Genomic DNA, 16413 nt, shown 5'->3' with positions numbered 1-16413 from the left:
AATATGTGTTGGGTCAGGGTTCACTGTAACTCACGCTGCTTTCTGTGAAGCGCCATGAGTTAGTGGGAAATTGTATGTCTGTTAGTGCCCTGTTTCCCATCTGATACCATGGAAGCACTGAGGCAGTTGGTTTTGTTCTGTGTTTGCTCAACACTGCACACAGTACAGTTCTGATCTGTGACTGAGGCCTCTTCGAGTTACCTGAATACCAATAGATAGGTTAACAGCCTGGGACGGAGGAGATGCAGATAGTTGGCGAAGGGGAAAGATGAGAAAAATCCTTGTCCTTCCCTGTCACTGAATATGGCAGCCTCCAAGGAGCAAGGTCAGATATGCACAGCCTTAGGGCAGCTGAGTCTGTCACAAGTATTAACTAGCATATATTGCTTTTTAATTCATGACATACTGTATTTTAACTTGCACGTTTATCTGTCCATACAACTTCTGTTGGAAACGCATGGAGGATTTCATGTGAAGGCACCATGATGGTACATAAAATAACTAAGGCAGCTCACTGTATTTAGCATAGTGTGTGGTGTGAGAAATACACGTCTTTGGCTTCTGCAGAGCAAGTAAGAGAGTGGCTGTGTAGCTTCTTGACTGTGAATTATAGTTTCTTGAATGTGGATCATGGCATGATCAATTTGAATCAAGCAACAAAACCTTGCTACATAAATGCAGTCTTGTGAGAGTCAGAACATTAGCCCCAGATGCCTGGAGTAAGTGTGTTGGATCTCTTATGGAAAATGGCTATAAGTTTTAGGGAAATGAATTGCCATGCCGCAGCTCTGAAGCTGCTGTATGGTGCAAGAGCCCAGCGATCCTGTCCTGCTTGGAGCTCGTACAGGTGGTACTGTGGTGAGAGTGCCTGGCCCCTGCCACGTCAGCATGCCTGCAGTTGCTGCTGCCAAAGGGGCTGTGTCTGAGTTGACATAATGATAGGAAAATTCCCTAACAAGTGCTTGTGTAAGCCCTGGAAAATGCTTGGCTTAGGTGTCAGTAATTTCATCTGTTGTTACAAGAGGAATGCAGTGGTTCATGTTCTCAGTTTTCAGCTCTGTCCTACCTGAACAAATGAATTTGTACTGTTCTAGGTGAGAGAGAGAGAGGTTTTGTTGTTCTCATCTTCGGCAGGTGAGTTGAGCTGATGTTAGCTGAAGGGTAGGCAGGCAGCCGGTAAGGATTATCAGTATTTATTTTTATTATTTATTACCTGTGGTTATAAAAGTTGAATGATTCACTGCTATTATTTGTGCCCTTGCTGTGCTATGGAAGTACACGTTCCTGTCATGATTACCCTGGCTCTCCCTCCCCAGTTCCTTCTGTTTGTTTATTACAGCCACATGTTGTATCCTGTGTGAATTTAAACCCTCAAGCACGTGCACAATGTTCTTATGTGAGTTGTCAATGCAACCGCTTGTGAGTGAAGTTCAGCTGCATACTGAAATGGCTGCAGGATTGGACTTTATATGGTGTGACGCTTTCTTCATTGTACTACGATGCAGGGAGGGGTTTCAGTGGGCACTTCAGCCAGCTCACACCTTGGGAGCAGAACCTGACCTTCTGTGACTGGTAGCAGGGAATGCCCTGACCATGATATTTTTTTTTCCAGTCTCCCTCCTTTCCCACCTCCCTGGCAGCTGGTGGTTCAGTAAGCCCTCCCTGCTGCAGAGCTTGATGCATCTGTTTTATTCTGTCCTTTCTTTGGGCTTTGTGAAAGGAGATAGGCAGCAGAGCTAAGGGGATATTTTCCAACACTTGTGAAGTCTCGTGCCCCTGCAGGCTTCAAGGAGCAAGCTAAACTAAGAAAAGCCAGGCAAAGAATCTCTACCTTTTTTTGTGTCCATTTCTCCCCCCGCCCGCCCTTATCAAGTGTCTTGAAGCTCAGTTATGTCTGTGAGCAGAATGCAGTTTTTTCCCCTCAGCCCAGCACCAGCAGGGTCACTCTCTCCCTCATCCTCCTGCAATCAAGGAATGAGGTAGGATTGGCACAGCTGTTTTTCGCTGTCTGTTCTGCCTTACCTCCATAAGGGGAGTGAAGCCTGAAGGGCAGGGCACCATACGGATGCTGCTCTTTAGACCATGCTGCTCTTTAGTACCCTCCCAGCGGTGGAGCTCCACTACCTCTGGAAGCAAAGCTACTAGGAGTTACCTTCCATTTAGCCTAGGGGATAAGAGTGTGTGAATGATGATTACCAGAGAGCCACTGGTGTGCTTCAAATCCATGCCCTCTTTGACTTAAGTAGTTAGTGTGTACACCTAGGTAACTAGTTCCTATATTGTGTTCCTCTGGAAAAACGTGACACTACCTAAACGAGGTGTACAAATTCCCGTTTTCACGTTCCTATTTTGGCATTCCACAGCCTAGTCTCTTGCTTTGCAACCTTAGACTGCTTCTTCTTTTTTTCTTTTAACTTCAATTGTAGCCACTTGACCTGCATGTATTCAGGGTATCTTCCAGGATCACAGTAGATGTAATGGTTTTATGAAGAAGAAAATTCTCTCCTATTCCTTCCTGGAAAGTTCTACCCAACAAAAAAACTTTTGAGAGGCTGAAACCCACACACAGAGATGATTCCTGGAGTGTCCGTGCCACAGAAGTCGATATAGGTTTGTGCTGTTGGTGAATCTTAGTAGGTATGTCATCTTGTCTCAGAGGAACATTACCTGTAGAGCCATCTTCCTCTCCTGGTAAACGGGTGGTGGCACAGGCACAAATCTAGTTCTTAGTGGCGTCTGTTGCCCATACAGCAGGGGTGGGCAATTATTTTGGGTGGAGGGCCACTTACCAAGCTTTAGGAAGCTGTCAAGGGCCACATGGGTAGCCCCACCTCTTGACAGTTGCCCTGCCACGATCGCCATTTTGGGACCGGAAGTCCGACCTCCTGCTCCTGACCTTTGCCATTGGAAGTCCCTCTCTTTGCCCTAGAAGTACTCCTTTTGGGAGGAAGGGTGCTGTGATCTGGAAACTGTGAAAAAGATGTGTATGTATGCCCCCCCCCACACACACACAAAACATCTACTATAATCTATTTTAATTTTATTTAAAAATATTTTTCTACTGATTTCTGTGTTTACAAAAAGTGTATCTAGAGGTGGCTGCATAATAGCTTAAAATACAGTCCTATTGTGTGAGTGTGCATGCGCAGTGGGGTGTGGGTATGGTGGCTGGGTGTGTGCTGAGAGAGAGCTGGCAGCACGGCCCCAGGTCTGTAGCGTGCAGCTCTAACACACTGCATGTGAGCCTCACACGATGCAGCCAGGCAGAGCCCATGCCCAGGCTCTGCTTCTACAGCCCCACCCTGGGTCTCTGTCAGTTCAGGGCACTTGCACAGGCTCTGTGTTTCCACCTGCCGCCACCCTTACCTGCATTCCCTCCTACAGGCTTGCCCGCTGCTCCCTACAGCCCCCCGCTTCCTGCAGTGCTCCCCGCGGCTCCCACTGGGACCCACTGCCTGCTGCAGCCCTGCCGTGACTCTGCAGCCTGCCGCAACCCCGCTACTTGCTGTGGCTCTACCATCTGCTGGGGCCCCCACGGCTATGATGCCCACTGGGTCCCACTGCACCACCACCACCCACTGGGGCTCTGCTGCTCGCTGGGTCCTGTCTTGGCCCGGCCGCAGCTCTGCCACCCACCGGGGCCCACCTCCTGCTGTGGTTCTGCCGCCTCCTGGAACCCGCTGCCTGCTGGGGCTCTGCTGCCTACCAGGTCCCACTGCGGCTCTGCTGCCCACTGGCTCCCACCGCTTGCTGGGGCCTGGCTACGGCTCTGTCACCCACTGCAGTCCCACCAACTGCCGAGGCCTGCAGTGGCTCTGCTGCCCCCCGGGGCCCACTGCAGCCCCGTCACCCGCTGGGGCCCAGCCGTAGCTCTGCCACTCGTCGGGGCCCACTGTGCTGCCTGCTGGTGCCTGCTGTGGCCCCGCTGGGGACCACCATGGCTCCGCTGCCCGCTGTGGCTCCACTGCCTGCTGTGCACCATATGGGTCCCGCCACTCCCTGCAGCTGCCACTTCCCATGCTGCTCCCTGCAGCCCCCACCACTCCCCACAACCACCAGCCACTCTTACCTTATTTTCTACTCGGACAGAGGGAGGGGGAGCAGCTCCAGGGCATGGGTCCAGAAGCCGTAGAGGCTTCTGGTTGGGGGTGAAGGCGGGAAGGGGGTGGGGGCTGGGTGGAGCGGGGCTAGCTTTGTTGCTCCCACTGGGTCCTGCTGCCACTGACCGCCTGTCATCTTTGACAGGTGACCATGGGCAGATATAAATTAATTTTCTAAAATTTTTTAAGGCCCCATGGGCCCAATAGAATGGGCTGGAAGGCCGTATCCAACTTGCAGGCTGTATTTTGCCCACCCCTGCCATAAAGCTTATGTATTTCTGCCTGAAGAGGGGCTGGGTTCAGCCCCTAATTAAGCTAATGTACTTTGCAGTATCTCTGTCTTGCAGATTAAACCTGCTGTTGCAAAAAGAACCAGGCCTCCAGTCAGCACCTAACAGACTTGGAATGGGCACTAGGATGAAACAGTTATCTGTCTTCTGGGCCTTACAGTCAATAAACGAATAGACTCTGCTAGCTGAAGCAGACTGTGGTTTAACTGCCTCATCGAGCAAGTGAATCGCAACCTTGAGTTTGTCCAGGGCGGCCTTGCCGTGGGTGTATGAGAATGTCCTAGCAAAAGGTCAAGTCTCTGTGCTACAATATTTTCAGCACATCCAAGAAAAGGAAGTTTTGTTACAAACCCTGAAATTAATTGCTTTCTTAGGGCACCTACCCTGATTCAGATCCAATAAAATTATACAGCAGAGCCTTGAACTCATTTTGGTACAGTATTTGTAGCCCTTCCCAGTAGAATCCCTGTAGCAGATGTTATTACATTTTCTATCCACTAAAACAGTGGCCAGCCTGTGGCATGCATGCAACAAATGGGACAGGCAGCACAGTGGCAGATGGTGTGGGGCTGATTTGCCTGAAAGGTTGCCTCTCCTCCCCCATTAAAATAGATTTCCTGAGAACTAATTCCTTTTAGGTTAGTTTGGGATGGGGTAGGCAGTTATTTTGGATGGAAGGCCACTTAACAAATTTGGGCGAGCTGTTGGGAGGGTGCATAGCTGGCCCTGCCCCTTGACAGTTGCCCCATCCCCTAGTCACCATATTGGGACTGGAAGTCCCATCCCTAACCCCTGACTTTTGCTACCAGAAATCCTTCCCCAGAAATACTCTTTTTAGGAGTGGGGTTGCCATCTTAGAACCAGAAAAAAACAAATCATACACTAGAAGTCAAACACCTACTATAACGTATTTTAATTTTATTACAAAAAATATTTGTCATGATTTGTGTTTGTGTACTGTATATGGCAGGGATGGCATAATAACTCAAAAATACTCACTCATATTGTGTGGGGGGCTGTGGGGTGCATGTAGGATCGGATATGTGGGGGGGCATAGGGTATGTTGGGGTGTATGTATAAGTTGGTGGGGGCTGTGGGGTCAGTGTGTGGGTATGTGAGGTTTGTGGGGTGTAGGGCCCCCAACGCTCCCTCACATGGCATGCAACCCCTGCTGCTGGCAGTATCAGCAGGTGGGGGGGGTTTAGGGAGCTCGTGCCTGGTGCAGGCACTGGTGTCTGGTGAGGTGTGAGGGTGAGGAGCGGAGCGGAGCCTCCCTGGCCGCCTCTATCGCAGGGGCTCCATGCCACGTGCCTGCAGCTCCTGCGGTCCCACAGGGGAAGCCCCCGCTGGACTCTGCAGGGAAGCCGGAGACGGGGCTTCTTCCACTCTGGGTGGAGTCTGGAGACCTGCGCAGCATGGGGTGGGGGAGACAGTGGGCTCCACCGGGGCTTCCCCCATTGCGAGTGCGGAAAGCTGCAGGTGCGCCGTGGTACAGACGGCAGCAGGAACAAGCTGGGAGCCACAGGGCTGAGGAGTAGCCCCAGTGTCCCAGGCCAGGAGCTTCTGCTAAAGCCGGGGTGTTTGGCTGGGGGTTAGGGGGCAGGGCTGGCGGGCCTTGCTGCTGCTGGCTTCTGCCAGCAGCTTCACCCTCCATCCTGCTGTTGTCTTCTGTCTTCTTTGACAGGCAGCCAGAGGCAGATGACTATTAATTTTTAAAATCTTTTTAGGAGCCTCGCAGGCTGGATAGAATGGGTAGGCAGGCCAGATCCAGCCCACGAGCCATATTTTGCCCACCTCTGGTTTAGGAAATTAAGAGCTTTCTCTAAATTGACATGCTTTGTATGTCAAATTTAGGTAAGTTCTCACCACTGGCAGCTTGAAGGTAGAGTTGTTTCCTGTATTGGTGTCTGCCAAGTGGCCATGTGACTTAAAATATATGTTCACCAAATTTTGCAGATTGGTCATCTAAACTTCAGCTGCTGTCTTTTTTGGTAGAAAGTGAGAAATGCTTTTTGGAGTAAAGGTAGAATGCTATGAAAATTCTGTTGCAGAGGTATAGGAAGCTCTTTCAGCACCCAAAGCAGAAGTAGCGGTGTTGGGGAAAATTTATGCTGACCACTGGACAGCAGTAGGGGAGGGGAGATGGGGGGGAGGATGAGAGGAGTCTTCCCTGCCCTAGCTGTCCTTACTTGGGTGACAGCTGCTACTGCTGTGCCTGCTGCTGTTGGGAGACGGGTAGTGGCATGGGATCCTGGGGGCCACTCCATTCATCCCACCTCTGCTCCTTTCTCCAGGTGTGGGGCTGCACCTCACATGGCAAAGCCCGCTCCCCCCCAGGGGAGGGGAGAGTGGTGGTATCATTCTACCCTCTTCTCCCTACAGATACACTATTAGGTATAGGGTTACTGTCATAGTAAAAATTTCTGAGGGGAGCATCTGTACTGGTGCTCCCTCTAAGTCAGCTTTGGGCTGGTGCCTAGCTTGCAACCCCCCCAGTGCCCCAGTTGTTATGCTACTGTCCTATTGTAATAGATAGTTCCATTTTCATTTTGTATCATTCTGTTCTCTCTGGTCTTTATACTTGGATTGTAAGCTTTTTGAGGCAATGCCCCCCCTTCTTCCTCCCCCCACCTTGATTTTTTTGTATGTGTTCATTACTTAGCATCAGAGTCTCCTGGCCATGACTGTGGCTCCTAGGTGCTATAAATGATAAGAAAATAGGCGTGTTTACTTGTGCTTACCCAAATTTCCTTTCATCAAGTAATGAGGTCCACAGATCCACCTTACCCTGGTGGCAAATAGCACGTCTAGAGCAGAGATGGAATTTGGCATCCAGAGATTGAAATTTTATTGCGTGATAAATTTTCCCCATGCTGGGCTGTAGAAGTTTGTGGTTTTTCTGCCGTGCACAGTTGACACACTCTGTAATTTAGGAAGGTTGAATGGGATTTTCCTGGCAGTAGTGCCTGTCTCAACTGGAGGGAATGGTGGGAGGCGGGATCTAGGTCTGCCCTCAGGCTGCAAGATAGTGAAACAAAAACCCATTGTAAAATAAATAAATAAAAATGTGGACCTTTTTTGCTTAAAGGAACATTCCTAGTCAGCGCAGATGAGCTTTTGTAGGTGCTTCTTATGTGCTCACACAGCATTCGCCACTAGTGCGACCACCCATCCATAATTGGTCAGGACAGTCCCGAAATGGAAACACCAAGTTCTGGTCCTAGACTGAATGACTGCGGGACAGCATTTGTCCCAGATTCTCAGTATCATGTGCAGGGATCCAAGTTTTCTGTTTGCCATAGAAAAATGTGGGAAATGGCTGGTTAACCCTTGCAGTTTGGCAGCATCCCAGACTGCAGGGGGTGCTATGTGCATTTGTGTGCACATGCATGCACGTGACCCAGGATACAGCCAGGCACGGTGGAGAGCAGATCCCTGTAGGAAAGTCTATGGGAGAGGGCAGATTGAGGCCCCCATGGTCAAGGAGGGAGTGGGGCAGGGTTGGCAGCTGGGTCTGGGGGTGCTGCCCAACCGGGGTGGGAATGTGCCACCATGGGGCCTAGCCAGGAAGCAGGACAAAGCCATAAGTGGTTTGTCTGTGAGACGATGGGGGTGCTGCTGGCTGGAGAAGGTGACGGGGGTGGAGCATGGAGCACTGGAGGCCCATGCAGGCTTGGGGAAGAGTTGGACTGGGTGTCTCCGAGCTGGGGCAGCCCACCTAGCTGGCCCTGGGGGGGTGCTGCCATTGAGAAGGGAAGGACTGGGACCCCGCAGTTCAGTGGTCTCTCGGTCTGCCCATGGAGGAGGCAGGCAGCCTCTCTGCTAGGGGGAAGAAAACCCTTGGCCCCTTGCTGCTTCTGCCTTCAGCAGGCACCTTTGGCTACTGGGAAAATAACATGTATACAGTGACAGAAAAATAAAAACCACTGTTTCAATTTAGGAGGCATAGAATGCAACCCTGAAGGACTAAACCCTCATCGTGTACAAGTGCCCCTGTATTTCAGATGGACGCAAATGGTGGCCTGTCACATTCGGTATTATCTGTGTAAAATTTCATGTCTTAAATGTAGCATTTCCAGTTCTGAGACCAGGTTTAGGCATTTATCTTTCAAAAACCTTTAGTTTTTTGGAATTACCACCTCTAGCCCTTTGTATTTCTGAATACTTGCAGGTCCTACTGAAACCAATGCAAATGGAGTGTCCTCAGCACTTTGTGAGAGGCAATCAGAATATGGCCCCAGATTTCCTTAATGGTATAACCATTTTGTAACACCTTGCAAATTTTCTGCTTGCTGAAACCGAGTAACTTCTGCTTATGGGCAAGGAAATTTTTCATTAGTATTTTCATTATCATCAGCTCTCTTGGTAAAGGGCAGCCAAGTAGAGTTCGTGCTTGAGCCAGTAAATTTTTATAACAAGTTTTTCAAGACTGCTGTAATTCCAGTAATGCTTCCTTGATTTTTTTGGTTGGGAATAGGGATACAGCTTTTATTATTACTTTCTGTCACTTCTGTTTGATCATGATAAGGGCACTAGAGAATTCAGTGGAATGCATTGTATATGTTCCTATAGAATAGCTGATCAAAATTCAAGCAGCGTTTCTGTAGAGACATGTTATACTTACTATATATATTGAGTTAAAACATGCAAGAATGGTGCATACCCAGCAGCAGTAGAAATTAATGAAATATGTTCCTCTTACTTAATTCCTTCTGAATTGTCACCTGCTTGTAGTGGCTATACTCGCTGAGCTATGCAGCAGTTACCGATGCACAACTAGTAACATCAGTAAAATGTCTCTGCTAATAGAGAACATAATGGAAGTACTATTGTTTCTGTTGCCACCAATATAGATGAGGTTTCCAGAAATTCTTGAACAAAACTTTCCTGTAGTGGAAACTCTGCAATGAACTACTACACAAGAATATTACTTTCTGTGACAGGAGCACTTGCTCTTGGGGCGGGGGGAGAGAAAGTACTTTTGAATCTGGGTGGCTGTACTCTCTTTAGCATCTGATGTCTTTGACAAGAGGTAGAGGATAGGTAAAAATCACAGGCTTTTTCTACACCAGGGAAATTTGCTTTGGATACATCTGTGTGGCTCGGGTCAAAAAGCCTGAACCTGAATTGATTCAATTCTTGCAGGTTAGTCTAACCTGGCTAGGCTGAACTGGTTTGCAAGTGCACAGACATCCCCTTTGGACTGAAGAAATGCAGGCACATGCCTCCAGTGGCTCAGACTAGAAGCCAGGGGGTGCTAGAGCAGCCCTCCCTTTCCTTCTCTTTCAAAGTGCTGAGCTGGGGGCGGTGTGGCCAGGCCCCAGCAAGACGCTCTGATTAGGTAGGGGTCCCCCGTCCCCCCTCGCTGCTCCTGACTAGCAAGGGAGCCAGCAGGGAATTGATAACATAGCGTTTAGCATTCCATCACCCCATCAAGAAAACAAAAACCTCTCTTATTAGTTCAGACTCTTCTTAAACAACTTTTTCCAAGGAAGGAACAAAGGGATATTACCAGATGACCTGTTGATTAGCTCCAAAAAGCCCTAAGTGGACACTGTCCTGTTTGCCTTGCACAGACACCTCTCAGCATTAACTAGCATACCACCTACTGGCTACAGTCTGGGCTGTGGGAGAGGGGAGGGGGGAATCCCTGCTTGAGCAGGGGGTGGCGGGGGTGGGGAGGGCAAAGCCAGGCAGATGCTGCTGTACCCCCAGTTTCTGCTGGAGCTCCAGCCAGGGAGAAGAGGGGAGGAACCAGCTCAGCTCTCTGGAGCAGAAAACCCTGCCCTGGGCTGCAAAGCATCTGGGATGCTGGGGGACTCCGGTTTAACTTAAACCGGGAAGGAGTCTGGGACAGACATTGGATTAACCAGTTTGACCTAAATCAGTTAAGTCTTATACTACATTTAACCAGGTTTATCTCAAACTGGTTTCAACCATTTTCAAACTGGTTTATATGCACCGAATGCGTGTTCTGTTACAGGTTTAAACCAGTTTCTGATCACTTAAACCAGTTTGTGTAATATCTGTCCCTAGCCAATAAGCACAAAATCTATACAGGCACTCTGCAGGCGATTATAAATCTGTAATTGATATTACTACAAAAGTGCAAATTTTATTCATACAGAGAAGGGTCAAAGGCTTTTCTGTTTTCTTCTCAAACAGAAGTATCCTTTGCAATCTTTTCTCTTGCTTACAAACATGCCTGCATGATTTTTTTTTGCATTTAAAATATGGTTTGAAAATGTCTTGGCCCATCTGAATCTTTCTATCTGTCAACAAGATGGCAAAATGCAGTGACTTCTCTGTAGGAGTATCAACCATTATGCTTAATATCTTATTCTTCTTGCCTAACTATAACTTACGCAAAGTGTTAATTGTTGCGTAGCATCGCAGTATTCCAGGCAGACATAGTCTTGTAGGCTTTAGAAGGGCTTTATTTTGATTTGCCACCAATCTTATCAGTACATGTGAGTCCTATTTTTAGTGTCGTATGAGTTGTCTCGGTCACTGCTTTGATGAATTTCATACTTTTTAATTCCAGATTTACAGATACCATTTTGTGGATAAATGTATTTTTCTGTGTGCTTTTTTTTGTTGTGTTTTCTGTAACAGACATTTGTTTTCTATCCTGCAAACAGTTAACTGCTGTAAAATGATTGGTGGGGGGGGGGAAAGGAATTGTATTAGTCTTGGTCAGAGTTTGTAACTGACAGATGAATGTTACTTGCTAAAATTACACAAGTGACCTCCAAGATATAGATGGCAGTTGGCCACAGCAGTGCCATTCTCAATGTCCAGCTCAGAAACTAGTGGGTTGCACTATATCAGTTCAGAAATGGAGGTGGTGTTGGCTTGGGATACTGTTTCTCCCCCGCAAAAACCAAGTACTATTCTATTGCTGTTCAACTTATGGCTGCATTATGGGTTTTGTGTTGAAGCAGTGGTTCTCAGCCTTTTCAGTCTTGAGGCACCCTTCAGATAAAAATGCTAGCTCTTTGTTTTCACATGGTTTTTGATTATGAAAAAAACAGAGCAATTTTTCTTTTGCAAAGAACTCAAGAAAACCACGCTAGGTTGGCATGATTTTAACACTATAGATTCCCATTTGAAATATCTGGGTTTATTTTGTGAGTCGTGTAGGTGTTTGCACTCTTCATAGTCTAATATTGTTTAGTACCGTTAAGAATCTCAAGGCACCCCATGGTGCTGCATCACCCTGATTTGAAAATCACTGTTTTGGAGTCTAAAGTGGTCCCATTTGAACTGATGCCAAAAGTCTGGAAGCTAAGTTTGCAAGCTATTGTCAGCATCACTGTCTCTGGGCAAAAGAAAGCCTTGTGCCTCCACTTACGTCTCAAGCACTGAACTATGCACAGTCACTTCTTTGGAATTCTTAAGAGCAGTAATAAAGGACTAACTCTGAGGGAGCAATGAAACTCAGTCCCATCTTCTTTCCAAGTGCAGACATTGTCCCATTTAGTGTCAGGTAAACTGAAAACAATTTGAGGTAAGTATGTCTTTGTTCAATGCATCATCAGCCTGTAGAATTCACTACAAACAGCTTGAGATGAAGAAAGCTGCAGGATTCAACTGGACTTGGATGTCTTGGGGGTTTTACATGGAACTGTAATGGCAGTTAAGCCTCGTGTTTTAGGCTGGGGACAAAAGCTGCATGTAAACCTCTTTAAGTGATCAGGAACTGGTTTAAACTTATAACAGAACAGACATTCAGTGCTCTTAAACCACTTTCAGCCACAACATGGCTGAAACTTATTTAAAATAAATCTGGATAGATGTAGTATCAGGCTTATTGATTTAAGTCAAACCAGTTTGTGGAACTTCTGCCCCAGATCCCCTCCTGATTCAATTTAACTTGCAGTCCTCCAGCATCCCAGGATGCTGTGCAGCTCTGGGCTGTGCTGTCTGCTCCGGCAGGGCAGGGCAGGCCTGCCCCAACTGTAAGTGTGGGGGCTCTTTCATCCCCCACAGCCAGGAGCTGGTTGGATTTCCTTGCCCTGCCCCCTGCTTGGCCAAGGAAATCAGCCTAGCTCCCAGCTGGGGTCAGGGGAGTAAAGCTCCCACTGCAGGCTTCCTCCCCATGATGGGCCAGCCCAGCTGGGAATCTGGAGCTGGGCAGGGGGTGTTAGCCCCCTCACGCCCTGCTTAGCCAGCCCACAGTGGGGGAGGGGGTGTGGCTGGGTGATCACCCTGGCACCCAGCTTAGGCAGTGGGAGTAAAGACCCCACTGTGGGCTCCACCCCTGTGCCAGGCACAACCCAGCTGGGGGTCTGGAATGGGGGGAGGGAGGGGCCATTTTTTTCCCCCTACTCCCTCAGCTGGCTTGCTGGCTGAGGACAGGGCATGGCCAGTGATTGCCCTGGCTCCTGGCTGCAGGGAAGCCCACAGTGGGGCCTTTACTTACCCCACCCAAGCCAGGAGCTGGGGTGATCTCCTGGTCATGCCCCCTCTTTGGCTAGCAGGCCAGCTGACGAGTGAGGGGTGGGGGAAAGTCTCCACTGCCTGCTGTGGAGTATGGGGAAAAGTGGCCCCTCGCCCACCCTGTGGCCGGCACTCCCTGCTGGAGCCACTCGCAGCCCGTGCAGGGATGTCCTGAGCAGGTACAGGCAGCCCCATGCGGGCTGCAAGTGGCTGCAGCATGGAGCAATGGCTACAGGGTGGGCAAGGGGCTGCTTTCCCCTTGCGCTTAGCACCAGCTTATAACCTGGTCCCGTGCCGGCTCTGGGCTCACCCATCAGGGTTGTGCTGCGGCGGCAGCAGCTGCGGCCCCCCTGCTTGCCATGCTTAGCAGCGTTTGCTGCTGCTGCCTGCCCAGAGCTCGTGCTGCAGTACGCTGCGGTGAGGCTGCTACTGCCTCCTGGACTACCCAGCATATGAGCTCTGGGCAGGCAGCAGCAAGCACTGCCTGGTGCGGCAAGCGGGGAGCGGGGGGCCTCAGCTGCTGCCACTGTGTGCAGCCACAGTGGGTGAGCCCAGAGCCGGCACAGGGCCCAGGCTGGCTGCAGGGGTGGGTTACAAGCTGGTGCTGAGTGCAGGGGGGAAAGCAGCCCCGTGGCCGGCACCCCATACTGCAGCCACTTGCAGCCCACTTGCAGCCCAGCGACTGCCTGTGCCTGCTCAGGACAGCCCTGTGGAGGCTGTGAGCAGCTGCAGCAAGGAGCGCCAGCCACAGGGTGGGGGAAGGGTCACTTTTCCCTGTGCTCCGAACCAGCTCCTTCCCTGCTGGCGAGCATGCATCAAGTGTTTGTGGCTCCTGGAGGCCTGGATCTAATGACACAGTGATGTGGAATAGGAAATTTGGATTTCTAGACAAAACATGCATGTTAAATCATCTAGTTCAACTTTTAGTAAATAATTTTTATGTATGGGGTGAGAAAAAGTCTAAGATCTTCATCTTGCAAAGACCTATGCATATGCTTTACTCTAAGCATGTTATTAGTTCTGTTAAACTAGTTAAAGTGGGTTTAAGGGGGGGTGTTATACATTACAATTATCACATTCTGACTAAGGAATTTTAGTGTTGTGAGCAGCTGCACGTTAAGGATTAATACCCTCTGTAATATGCACTGCACTGACCTGACCCTACAGGGCTGGCAGGCTGGGGTGTGGCTAGGGGCTGTAATTTTTCTCCATGCCTTCCCTTCTCGCTAGCTGTCTAGGGCAGTTTAGGCTCCAGGATTGGGGTCCTCCTAGCCCCTTCCCCCCCTGGATCAGGGCCTCCTAGCCTCTCCCATCATCTGGTTCTGGGCCCCTCAAGCTTCTCCACGCCCCAAATTGAGGTCCTGCTAGCCCTCCCTCCTGGCCTGATCAGGACCCTGCAAGGCCCCCCACCTGCTCCCCAGCCCCACAAGACTCACTCACCCCCATGTCCCTTGGGGACCCCCATCTCTCTTCCCGCACTGATGCCATGCTTACCTGTGCTGCTGGCACTGTCCTGACTGCAGCCAGGGCAGGGAATCCTGCCCACCTGATGCTACTGCCATTGCCCTCCAAGCTGAGCTCAGCCCGTGGAGGCTGCTGCAGGTGAGTGGGGCGCCCCAGGGAGTGGCAGGTGAGTGGCTCTTAACTTGGGTGAAGGGGGAGAGCTGGTGGGGCCCCAGTCTGGGTTAGGGGGCCCTGCCAGCTCCTTCCTTCTGCCCAGACTGGGGCTTTGGGAGGAGCAGGAAGACAGAAAGGAAAGGAACCTGTGGAGCATGGAAAGGAAAGAGGGGGGTTCTTCCTTGTATGGCTCCCCTGCTTCATGCTCTCCCTGCTGTCACTCTGAGGAAGATAGAACATTCACTGGGAGTGGTGTCTTCTGGGATGCTGGGGGATTATTCCCAACTAGAATTAGACCTATGGAGCAGTCTCAGAGGATGACTGCAACATGAGCTCCCTAACCTCTTCAGGTGAGGATCATCTTCAGAAGAGGACCATCTCTGAGACCAGCAGCGAGTACTTAGCTCATCTTTTCCTGCTTAACTTGTGGACACTCCCATTTTTAAGAGCCTTTAACATGTATAATAACACACGAATATGAGTGAAGCACAGGAGTAAGTCCTTGCAAGACCATGACCCAAATTTGCTATCTAATGGTGTGAACTATCCTCTGTGCAGGTATAATATAGAATTTTTCTGTGTCCACTTGTATCATGCTGTTAGTGCCCTACTCAGCTGAAAATTGTGGTGTGGTAGATGCTGAAACTGTAAAGAATTTGTACTAAAATGAAATTTCTTTTGTTTATTTTCTTTCTATTTCAGATTGATTGCAATGTCTCACTGCATTCGTCTGTTATCCATTGCTGCTAAGTTCAGTTTGCTGGTTTTTCTGCTTTCTGCAGTGTTTTTGTGTTCAAGCTTAAGTGACAGAAATCCAGTAAGTATCTATTAATTTAACAGTGAAAGGTGGTTATAAAAGGGCAGTTAAATCATTTGAATTATTGGATACCAGTGGGATGAAAATAGCCTTATGTATTCTCATGAATTAGGTGTATGACATACGTGGTAGGGCATCACCTCTCAACTTCGCAGTGTTATGTCACTTTTAAATATTTTATGGTAAATTTTGTTTCTTAACACCTGATAAAGTAATTTCTGCATCACCTCATACTAAGCAGTAAAGAGAAGGATGTGGAATAGACAATAGGATCCGGGCTACCCTCACATTTTGCCCTGTGCACCATTACAAAAAATAATTTAAACAGCAGAAAATGAAACTTCAGACCCCTTTTGACAAGTGCCAAAACTAAATATTAGTCTAGAACTGAATAGAGGGGATGGGAGTAAAGACTCGTAAATTATATTTTCAGTTGTGCCTCTGCTCGCTATGTAACTATGAGCAAGTGATTTAGTCTCACGTTTTCAAAAGCAACATCTAATCTAGGGCCCTTGCTGTTTTGTGGAAGATATTATGAGCCTGATTTTCAGACTTCAGTTGAAGTGGATGGATGCTGTGTGTACTTGGCACCTCTGGATGTATGTAAATTTAAGTGACCATGTCATGTCTGTACGGTTGCATCTGTCCTCCAGGATTGGTGTTAGACTTTAATTTAATTTAAAATTATCATAGAATCATAGAAGTAGGGTTGGAAGGGACCTTATAGATCTTCAAGTCCGACCCCCTGCCAGGGCAGGAGAAAAAACTGGGCTCAAATGATCCCAGCTAGGTAGGCATCAAGCCTCCTTTTGAAGACCCCCAGGGTAGCAGCCAGCACCACTTCCCTTGGAAGTTGGTTCCAGATCCTAGCCGCCCTGACTGTGAAGTAGTTCTTATGGATGTCTAATCTAAACCTACTTTCCAACAACTTGTGGCCGTTATTCCTTGTTATGCCAGGGGGTGCTAGGGGAAACGAGGTCTCTCCCAAACCCTTCTGGTTCCCCCTAGTGAGTTTGTAGACTGTCACCTTCTCTTGTGAAGGCTGAACAGGTTCAGGTCCCGCAGTCTTTCAACGTAGGGTCTGCCCTGTAGTCCCCGGATCATGCAGGTGGCCCTCCTCTGGATCCTCTCAATGTTGTCCACATCT

The 16413-nt window shown here is 48.9% G+C and overlaps 1 protein-coding gene across 3 annotated transcripts in view; it reads left to right on the top strand.

Annotated features, from left to right (window-relative positions):
• SIL1 (SIL1 nucleotide exchange factor) overlaps window positions 1–16413 on the top strand; it is a 312127-nt gene that overhangs the window by 67469 nt on the left and 228245 nt on the right. For 2 of the 3 annotated variants that reach the window (XM_019506554.1, XM_019506552.1), the window contains exon 2: window positions 15152–15266. In XM_019506554.1, coding sequence (XP_019362099.1) covers window positions 15162–15266 — 105 coding nt within the window. In that variant the 5' untranslated portion in view covers window positions 15152–15161. Of the gene's footprint in view, window positions 1–1074; window positions 1135–15151; window positions 15267–16413 lie in introns of those variants that run through there. The other variant, XM_019506553.1, reaches the window with a different exon arrangement.

This window comes from Gavialis gangeticus, unplaced genomic scaffold (genome assembly GCF_001723915.1).
Source record: "Gavialis gangeticus isolate Ggan-Ray unplaced genomic scaffold, GavGan_comp1, whole genome shotgun sequence".
Lineage (NCBI taxonomy): Eukaryota > Metazoa > Chordata > Crocodylia > Gavialidae > Gavialis > Gavialis gangeticus.
Note: the sequence above shows the minus strand (reverse complement) of the source record. Positions and strands in the feature narration are given on the sequence as shown.